General features: G+C 41.2%; 1 protein-coding gene across 1 annotated transcript in view; it reads left to right on the forward strand.

The window, feature by feature from the left end:
• The window catches only part of IQCK (IQ motif containing K), a 38,243-nt gene extending 31,639 nt beyond the window's left edge, over window positions 1-6,604 (forward strand). The window contains exon 8 of the mRNA XM_066330329.1: window positions 5,686-6,604. Coding sequence (XP_066186426.1) covers window positions 5,686-5,747 — 62 coding nt within the window. The 3' untranslated portion in view covers window positions 5,748-6,604. The remainder of the gene's footprint in view (window positions 1-5,685) is intronic.
• Window positions 6,605-10,974: the final 4,370 nt, after the last annotated feature.

A 10,974-nucleotide genomic window follows, 5' to 3' on the forward strand; every position in this document is an offset into this window, starting at 1 on the left:
AAACTTCTTTGTTTGTTTGTTTTTAAGGAAGTAAAAAAAGAAAATCAAAGAACAAAGCAGTACCGAAGGCTGAGTATGTGCTGGTGGTTTTCATCAAGCCTAATTCAAAATGCTTGAGATGTTTCTGAAAGAGTAATCTTGGCACTAACAGCTGAGAATGTAGTGATAGAAGTCATAAGACTCATGATACAGAATCCAATTTATTGGTCCACACCCTGGACTCAGACATCTTTGAAAATTTGTAAAGATTACAGTAACATTTAGTTTCTGAAACTACGTTGGGAATGTTTGAAAAAATAAAAAGGGAAGATGATCATTTAGATAAACTACATTACGTGATCTTCTGAACTGTACTTTCACAGGCACAGCAGTGAGCCTGTGAGCACAAGTCTGAACTAATCCTCCAGTACCAAAGCTGTATTTTCACTCATCACTCTGCAATTGTTAATAATCATTTGTAATGGAAAAAAAGGAAAATTGTAATTTGGTGATTTTTCAGTGATTATATAAACATCTTTTTTGTTTGTTTTCTCTTTTTTTTAAGGAGAGGAGAAATTCTTCATGGGTTCTGCAATCTTCTTTGTTTCCTTTTTCTGGTTTTAACCTTAAAAGTGAAAAACATTGGAGCATTTTTATTGAAAATGCTGCTGGTGTTTTTTGTAAGCCATTTAGATAAGCAAGCCCAAATTTCTATTTATAACTATGGGATGTGTTAGAAGCCTGGAGAAAAGGCTGTCACCAGCTGAAAAATAAAGCCTCCAAATAGTCCTGCAGCAAAACTAGATTTGAGACTCTTGGTTAAAAAAAAGAAGGGGGGAAATGAGGCAGGGAAGGAAAGACCACGAGCTGTTAGTGGAGTGTTAAAATACGACTGAGAATACAAAGGAGGGGGTGACAAATTGCAGAACACAGGAACTGCCTGCCCTGACTCTCTTGAAACCTTCCCTGTGGCATCAGTCACACAGATGTCTTTTCTAATGTAATAGTCTGCTTTCTTACCTGATGCTTTGTTTTAGTCTGTACAAGAGTTTAAATTTGGTAACCTCACAGAACCTATCACAGTCTGCAAGCTGGAATCATGTCAGAAATAAGAAGGGCTAGTGGGTATAAATGCAGTTTTCATGAAGCTGCCCAGCAAATCTGGAATTCTGGTTTTCTCTCCATGTTGGTTTTTGCCTGTGAATCCCCAAATGCTTTTAGCTGAGGACCTGCCACTCTGGAATGATTTATATTTCTAGTAAGTCCTTTCTGTTTCCATCGTTCTCTTTTTCTATCTTAACTATTTACATTGAAAAATACTGCATTAATCAGATGCTCTGGAAATGCACTGGTTGCCTTCATTCTGGATTTTCCCCTCAGTCTGGGCTTGTGTTCCATAAACTGTTGTGTTTTTATGGCTGTTTCTTCATAAATCTCACATCATTGAATGATTTGGAGGACACTTGGATAATTGTAAGCAATAGTCTCCAGTACATCTAATTCTTGGTAGTTTTTTCTCTCCTAACTGAGGTGTTCATGTCAGTTGTTCATCTACTCTAATACTTGTATCTTCTCATATTTCTCTCTTTTTTTTGTACACCTTGAATTGTAAAAATGCCATTCAAATATATTCTAATGAATTCTGAGTCTTCCTGTCAAAATACGAAGAAAGCAATGGTGCATTGCACAAACAAATTCTGCTAGAGATCTTTCAGCCGTTATTTCTCATGTGCATGGCTGAATGTTGGTGTTTGGAAGTCTCTTGTATTTCAGCTCTTGCTTTGCTAATCTGATCCTAAGCAAATTAAAAAATGCCCTGCAACTTTTTGTCCTCTGCAGTCATGAAAGCAAGACTAAGCATTTGACAAACTGCTCCTGATTTAGAGAATTAGATTTGTCCTGTCACTTTTAAAAATCCGTTTTCAAAAGCCTCTTCTGCTGAGTGATCCTCTAACAGTTCCATTTCAGATTCATGACTTGCAGGAGTGTCTATGGGTGTAATTTCCATTTTATCATTTGTTTGGTTAATTTATCTGTATTAAATAGATCATTTTCCTATCACTAGTGACTGAGTATTTCCTGGAGTGAAAGGTTTCACTAATAATTATATACAGGCAGACTTCCAATACTAAGAGGCTAAAATTATAAAACACTTCATAAAAAAACTGTCTCTTTAAAAGTCAGGTCTTATTTCAGCAAGATTGCTGGTGGCTCCAATTTCATGTTCAGGTTTCTTTGCCATTTCATTGGGAGGCTAGGGTGAAACTCCTTTCTATATATATATTTTTTACTCTAAGCCCTGCTAATAAGTTATTGCAATAGATTTTCTTTATTGGATTTTCATCTTCTTATAGTTCAAGTCTATAGTATTTTTCATTACTGTTTTCAACTGTTTAAATTACTAAATGTAGTTCTTAGGTTTCTTTGAAGAAGAAGTGCACTGTATAAAGAGTGTGGGAGCATAAACTTTTCCTAAGCTACTGTCACAAGCCAGTTATGTTATACAGTAGTGCACACAGTTGGTTATAGTTTATTCACTTTTATGCTGAAACAACCAAGTGTCAAACCAGAACATCGGTCCTGTACATTAAGAAGAGAGAAAATTATGTCTGCCATCCAAATAAGAGAATAAGGTTGTTTAAACTTAATGCTTACATAAATAGGACAAAAGCTCCAAGTTTTGCAGATTTTTGAATTTTCCCTTCCTGGGAGCTAATGAACAGTAAATCCAGATACATTCCACTGCTTCCTTTAGCCATCATCTGTGCCTCAGCATTGCAGCACAGACATGACAAACTATGTCAAATGAGCTGCATTCCCAAGGAACATGGCACACCAAGCAGTAGATGACTTTATTGTAAGAGTAGCAGGTCAAAAATAGCAGTTAAACAGTTGTGCTCCTCAAGAACACCCCCACATCACCTCCAAAGAAATTAATCACAGTCCCCACTAGTGCTTGTTATTGCTGTGGTGGCTGTAGTGTCCTATGATTTGGAACCTGCACGTGACTAAAGCACCATTTAATCAGGTTTTCTCATTATCAAAAAAATAAGAGTAAGGAGTAAGAAGACTGAAAAATACAGTAAAGAGACTGAAAGGTAGTGCTAAAAAAATTAAACTGTTCTAATAGGAGAAACCATATGACCTATTCAGGTAGAAATAGCAGTACTAGAAGAAATAAGTGAAATGTGAGATTTTATTTTTCCTTAACTTAAACTGTTACAGCACCTAAAGGCCTCTGTTCCTCTATGTCTCAGGACTGTGAACAGGAGCTGTTTTAAAAGTATATGAAGTACTGATCATGCTGCCAGTGAGCATGATTGTGTTATTTAACTCTTATATTGTGCCTCCTTAAATTAGGCATTCCCTGTAGATAGTTTTCACACATTCAGTTACACAAACATCTTGGGATTTAAAGTGCTTGTAATTTTCCTGAATCCAGCTTTCTGTGAGAACAGTTTTCTTGGCATTGCCCCCGAGACTGGCAGCAGTTGCAATCCCCACTGTGTAAATGGCATCCTGGGGCAGTTTGTTCTGCCCAGTTATGTGCACAGGCCTTTCCCCAACGTGCAGGACATCTCAGCAGAGAAGAGGGAATGGTTCCCATTGCAGCAGGACAGTTGTCATTGCCATGAGCTGGCCCTGCAGAGTTACACACAGTGACTGTGGACACAGAGAGACCAACGGGAACGGTGCTGCTCAAGCTCAAATTTAACACTTTTTAACTGCAGCTGAAAGCTGAAATGGGTTTCTCACTCTGTTGAAAGAACGATAGGACTTCTAGGACTAAAATGGCTAAAATTCAGCATAAGGAACAGCACAGTTGTAAGCCAGGTCGTTGATGTTGACATTTAAACTGTTCATTGCTTTAGATACGTGTTGTGTGAAGGAAATGGGCTGGATTATCAGGTGGTGTAAGTTGTTCTAAACATCTTCCTTAGGCATTTCAAAATATTTTAAGCAAGCTAGTTCAATTTGAGATGGCACATCCTGAAAAATATATTTCTCAAATGGAAATTTCTAGTGAAAAAATGTAGCCAGGCAGCTTCATTCTCCAGTTTATCTGAATCCTGAGGACATCTTACTTTTCTATCTGCATAGGAACCAAGTCTATGTCAAAAACTGTTTAAATAACTGCCTGAAATCCAGATTTATGCTGACAGCCTGTGCTTCCTGCTTGGTGTGATGTGATTGGAAATTGTTATGCTTAAGTAACACAGGTTATGATAAGACAAGGACTCTACTGACTAAAAGCACTATTAGTAGATACCTAACACACCTGCTCATTTTAATGTGAAAGTGTGTGAGCCCTGAGGTTTCTGAATGTTACAGTTTTTATTAAATATTTGCAAATGTCAGCCTCATCACATCCAGGAATATTAGATAAAATTCAGTGCAATAGAAAGTATTTTGCTTACAAGACGTTCATAGTCATATGGGATATTAAATCCACTCTGGGTTTTTTTTCTTAACAGCTGTACAAACAGAAGCCCTAAGATCCAGACAGGTCTCGTGCCATTGAGGCACTGGGAATGTATTGTCTTGACCATTGTAAAAGAGGATTTATCATGCTGCTGCAGTTTCATTTTGGGTTTCTAGGGGATTGCTGTGTCCCTTCTCATACAGCACTTTTCCTGTATGCTTTCTATGAGCTGAGACTCTCCAGGGTGGGAGCACACAGAGCAGTTTAGATCAGCACATGGGCCTGTAGCAGCCCAGTATTCCCAGTATGTACCAAGAGGATTGTGTCTGCTGGTTTTCAGTTGCATGCCTTGGAAGGGTAACTAAGATCTCCTAAAACTGTATGTTGAAAAGGAGATTTTTTGGGGCTTATTTGGCTTTCTTTGCCTCTAGCATAGCTTTTATATATAAATCTCCCAACAAACTTGCTTGATGTAAAAGGTGTATAGTACAGACCCATCTTCTGAAGTGTAGGAAATAGAAAAGCAGGTTTTTTTAAGCTGGAAGGCTGTGTGTAAAATTTTAAAATATCAAAACCAAAATAAGATAGCTGAAATCACACCAGTAGAATGAGTGATCAGAATGTTGTATCAGCAAAAGAAAAACATTAGGTTAATCTTTATTAACAGATGTAACATTCTGAAAGAACACAGAGCTTTGAAAACAGCTTTCACTAGGAGGTGGGACATTTTACTTTCATGTAGAGCTTTTGTTCATTTAGAATTGTTTACTCCAGCAAGCAACCCTGTGCTCTTTGACTGATTTTTCCAGCTTGGCAGACCCTTTGCAATCACATGGATAACATTCTTCTTTCCACTGAGACACAGAAAAACTATTCTTTATTGAACTTGCTTGTTGTCCTAAATGACAAAAATATATTTATATGCTAGGTGAACTGTATGACTTCATCACTGACTTTTAATTGAAAATTCTTCAAAGCAGAAACCTCAAAGAGCTGCTTTCAATTTTTTTTTTTTAACAATCCAGTGATTTCTTACTAGCAAAAAGCTCTGCCCTCAGCTACACATGCACAACTCCCACAGCTGGCACAGAGAACTGTGTGCAAGTATCTGAGTGCTGAAGCTGTGTCAAAACATGAAAAAAAAGCCATATAAAGAAGAAATACACTTTTTGGGTTGGGCAGGGGATTTTTATTTATTTATTGAAGAACAGAGTATTTGCTGTGGAAGAATGGATGTTTTCTTTTTTGTTTCTGTGCCTATTAATTTTTTTGTATGTTTGCAGTGGGAAGAAAAGCAGAAGAGCTGGACAAATGTACCCCAAATCCTTCAACATCACAGTTTTAGTTTCCTCACTAAAACTGAAAGCACAGAGCTCATGGACTTTGTGATACTGATTTAGAAACGCTCTTATCCTTAAAGTTTTACATGTGAGGTATTGTAAATCAAAGACAGGTTATATAAGGACCCAGCATGCCAAGACAAAATTCAGTCTTAGTCTCAGTGAGCGCAATTCTTTTAAAACAGGTGGAATGGTGCACATCTAGCCAAAAATGTTGAATCTTGTGTACCTGACTGCTCACTTAAAATCTTTTCTGACAGGAACAAAACTAGATGAAATTAAATGGGGTTCTACCCACATGCAGGCAAGTGTTAAATCTTCATTTATCATAAACTGGACTTCCCTGACTCCTGCAGAGTTGTGACAATTTACTCAAATCCAGGCTCTGTTCAGAATGGTCTAAGTTGCAGAAACGCTGGGCCCCTGCAATTCCAATGGAAGGCAATGAGAGCTGCATTTCTGCAGGGGAGAAAAGTCAAAGGCCCTTTTGTTACCACTTAGCACATGTGCTGACAAAGTGCAGAATTAAGATCCCAGTGTCAGCATTTTCAGCAATCTTATGCAGGCTACTTACTTATATCAGGTCCAAGCACAGTAAAAATCAGATTGTGCCCCTTGCTAAGGAACCCTTATTATTTTTTTAACTTAGCCCTGTCAAGCAGAGTCCTATTTACGCCTTTATAATTTCACAGTTAGAGAAGATGGTAGCAGAACTACAAATAATTCCATGTAAGTCAAAGATGCAGTTGACTGAACACCTAATAAAACACGGGTGGTCTCTAGGACTTGGTTCCACATGGATTTCTCCCATCACTTGCACGGACTTTGTCTTCACTGTTACACCAGTACCCATCCCTTGGGTTTTTTCTGGTTGGTGATGATGGTTCTTGCACCAGATCTGGAAAATCAAACCATTTGAAGAAAAAACTCTCATCCTGCACTCTTGAAGCCCAGCTGTATTCTCATGTCCCTCTTTTTCACAAGCACAAGCAATTGAACGAGAACAGGAAACTACTGAGCCAACGGGAGGGGGAAAAAATCCGTTTTGTGTTAAGAGTTTGGCTGCTGTGCTCTTTGACTGGCTCACCGTGGGTTTGATAGGTGCCAGAGCTAAGGGTCGGAGTGGGAATGTGGCCAGAGGTGGAGGAATGTGGTTTAGGAGCTCTTTCCTTTAGTTTAACTTTGCTTATATTGAGGAACTGCACCAAGGAGCAATTCTGTCTGTAGCACTGCTCACTGCAATGGAAAAAATCTCTGTGGATTGTAAAACCAAGTGGAGGCAAACATTGTAAGTAAATAGTAAAGCCTTTATTCTCATTAAGAACAGCATTTTGAAAATAAAACATTTGCTCATGCTTTACAACCTTTGTAGTTTTGTGTACTTATGTACAGTCATCATGGTACACATTGATTGTCTTGAAAATCTTTTAAAGATGTACTTAATAAGATACCAGTATGCAACAATCAGCGGAAAAAAGGGTACATTATAAAACACACGTTAATACATTTAATAAATATATATTATCTATCAAAAATGAGCTTTAGCTCTCATCAATTAATAAAAAGCACCTGCTTTGTAATCCTGTAAGTTGGTAGAATAATCCAGTTGTTTTATTATAAAAGCTACAATGCTCCCTTTTGTATGGCCTTTGGTTAGACCGAAGGCATCGAGCTCAAACAAAGCCAGCCAAGATGCCTGTGTTTAGACTAAAAGCAGAAACAGCTAATTGTATAGTATTTCATGTACCTTGTTTATAGAAACAGCTGGATGTATTGAGAGTGTTCTTCTAAAAATGCTACATATTTTCTGGCAAGTGTCAAACACCCTCAACCCATCTGAAAGCAGAACAGGATCTGTATGACCTTGAACTCTTTTCCTGCCATTGATCAAAAGCCAGTCATTATAAATCTTGTTTTGGTAAATCTTGTTTTTTGTAATAGACACTTTTGTCAGATGCTTTGTGATTTCATTTTTCTGCATGGAAATACCATGAGCACATAACCATCAAGGGACAACATAGTAGCTTTTACAGTATAAAAGCTAATTATAATTAGGACAACTGCAAAAGGCTTGTGCTTACTTCATGTTGTTCACAGATGCTCTACATTCTAGGAAACTTTCAAAAAAGGCAAAAGTAAAAACTGTAACAAAAATATAAGTTAACATAAAGGTGCCTTTCTTCAATTACAGTTTTATTTTGGGGCATTTTACATCACAGACTAGTGACTTACAAAAAAGAAAGTTGCTCATTACTAATTGTATAAAGTTGGAAAATTAAGACCCTCCTAAATCTATTGCCACACTTTCACCACCACACATGAAACCCAATCCTGCTAATTTTGAATTCAATGAACAGTCCACATGACTAATCCAGTGAGATTAGTCACATGAATAGCAGTTGGTAAAATCTGGCCATATCTTTGCATAAGCCCTGAAATTCCAAACAACTTCATCAGAAGCAGGATTGGGAACTCTATTTATCAAATCAGTCACATCTAGAAAAAGAAAAAGGAAGTTTCTTAAGATAACTATGTCTTGTATAGATTTTATCAAAGGTCTATAAAATGTGTATTAAGTCTTGGTTGTAGCATGATAAACTTTTTAAAAGAAAGCTGTCCTACCATTTATGCCATGGTCATCTTATATGTTTTTATGATAAGTTTTATGAGGGATTTTTTAAAATTAGTTTTTAAGAGGAAAATTCTGCAGACAAGTAATGGTAATAGTGTTTTTATTGTTCCAAATTACATGTCTTCTGGGTGGCTATCATTATCTTAAATATTATTTTATTTGATCAAAGCTCTGCTCATAGCAAGCAAAATGTATTTCTAAGTCACTGGATAGCATGCAATATCCACCCCTACCCTACTTGGTTACTAAGGCCATCTAGTTGCATACAAAATGAAATAAAGGATCCCTAAAACAAGCACATGCTTCCTTTGCCTCGAGGAGGGGAGGGCAGGGAGGTGCTGACATACTCCTTCACTCATGCATGACAGAAAAACATTGCTTCTGGAGAAGGGCTTTGAAATAAAACCCCATAAGATGATCATGGCAAGAATGGCAATATATACTTTTCCATATATATATATACATATATCTGTGTGCAACACTTAGGGACTGGTCTTGCAGCCTCCGTACCTGTACATAGACCTACTGGTGTCGATGGGACTACTGGTGGGAGTACAAGTCTGCAGGACTAGGTTCCTAATTCGGTAGAAATGGAGGTACATGAGGAATCAGGAAGACTCTTGAAAAATAAAAAGCTTGTATTTCTTCTGCAGTGTACAGCAAGTAACTTCTCTCTGTGAAGTTACTAAGCCATTCAGTTATTTGTACTTTTTTTTTTTAGTTTGAAAATATATATTTTTATTACAGCATATGCAAAGTTTAATTCTTATATGTTTCCTATGCCTTCAAGTAAAAACAATTAGCTTTTAATATTGAGGAAAGCTAAGATTAACATTGGCCAAACAGTGAGGATACACTGATGTTTTCAATGTCCGATATGTATAAAATGTTAAAGAAAGGAATGATTGCTTGAACATAATGAAAAACCATGGCACAACAAATGGGCAATGGGAACCGTTTAAATAACCCAGAGAAAACAAAGATGAAAAGCTTTGAAAAGTCTGCCTTATATCAACTCAAGAAAATGGATGGGGAGGGGAGGAGTAGGGAAGAAACCACCTTAAATAAACAGAAACAACAATAAACCACCTCCGGCACAGAGATTCTACTCTCTAGGCACTAAAATGCACAACCACGTTTAAACGCACAAAGGACTGCAGTCGAGGGGACTGGACTACTCGTACGACCAGGGGCTCGGGGGCTCTCCCCTCTCCGCTGCCCAGTGTCCCTGCCAGGGTCTGCGCTGACAGCTGCGGCCCCAGCGCCTTCCTTCCCTCCTCCGGCACCGCCCGCTGCTGCCGGCGCCAGGCACAGCCCCTGCTGTATCCCAGCCCCTGCTGTATCCCGGCCCCTGTGCTGTATCCCAGCCCCTGCTGTATCCCAGCCCCTGTGCTGTATCCCAGCCCCTGCTGTATCCCGGCCCCTGTGCTGTATCCCGGCCCCTGTGCTGTATCCCAGCCCCTGCTGTATCCCAGCCCCTGTGCTGTATCCCAGCCCCTGCTGTATCCCGGCCCCTGTGCTGTATCCCGGCCCCTGTGCTGTATCCCGGCCCCTGCTGTATCCCAGCCCCTGTGCTGTATCCCAGCCCCTGCTGTATCCCAGCCCCTGCTGTATCCCGGCCCCTGTGCTGTATCCCGGCCCCTGTGCTGTATCCCAGCCCCTGCTGCATCCCGGCCCCTGCTGTATCCCGGCCCCTGTGCTGTATCCCAGCCCCTGCTGTATCCCAGCCCCTGCTGTATCCCGGCCCCTGTGTTGTATCCCGGCCCCTGTGCTGTATCCCAGCCCCTGCTGTATCCCAGCCCCTGCTGTATCCCAGCCCCTGCTGTATCCCGGCCCCTGCTGTATCCCGGCCCCTGCTGCATCCCGGCCCCTGTGCTGTATCCCGGCCCCTGTGCTGTATCCCGGCCCCTGTGTTGTATCCCGGCCCCTGTGTTGTATCCCGGCCCCTGCTGTATCCCAGCCCCTGCTGTATCCCAGCCCCTGCTGCATCCCGGCCCCTGCTGTATCCCGGCCCCTGCTGCATCCCGGCCCCTGCTGCATCCCGGCCCCTGTGCTGTATCCCAGCCCCTGTGTTGTATCCCGGCCCCTGCTGTATCCAAGCCCCTGCTGCATCCCGGCCCCTGTGCTGCATCCCGGCCCCTGTGCTGTATCCCAGCCCCTGCTGTATCCCGGCCCTTGTGCTGTATCCCAGCCCCTGTGCTGTATCCCGGCCCCTGTGCTGTATCCCAGCCCCTGTGCTGTATCCCAGCCCCTGCACAAACACATCCCTCTGGGAAGGAATGGCTTCGCCAGGCGGCCGGGGAGCGCGGGCGCTGCTCACCCCGGGCTTGGGGCTGGGTATCAGGGAATCGATCCCCCGAGGCCGGGGAGTGCGGCCCATGCCCGAGCTGCGCTTCTCCTCTCTGCCCCGAGGAGCTCCATAACGGGCATGAAACACGCCCAGACCTTTCGTCCCTCCAGAACTGCACCTCCTAGGGCAGCTTGTGAAGAGCAGAGCATCAGCCTACAGAGAACTGCGCTGCCACAGAGTGACGGTGTGACTACACACCACGCTGCGTGACTGGAGCGTGCAGCGGGGGAAAGAGCGAACGGGACTTCCC

This window comes from Sylvia atricapilla, chromosome 15, assembly GCF_009819655.1.
Source record: "Sylvia atricapilla isolate bSylAtr1 chromosome 15, bSylAtr1.pri, whole genome shotgun sequence".
Classification (NCBI taxonomy): Eukaryota; Metazoa; Chordata; class Aves; order Passeriformes; family Sylviidae; genus Sylvia; species Sylvia atricapilla.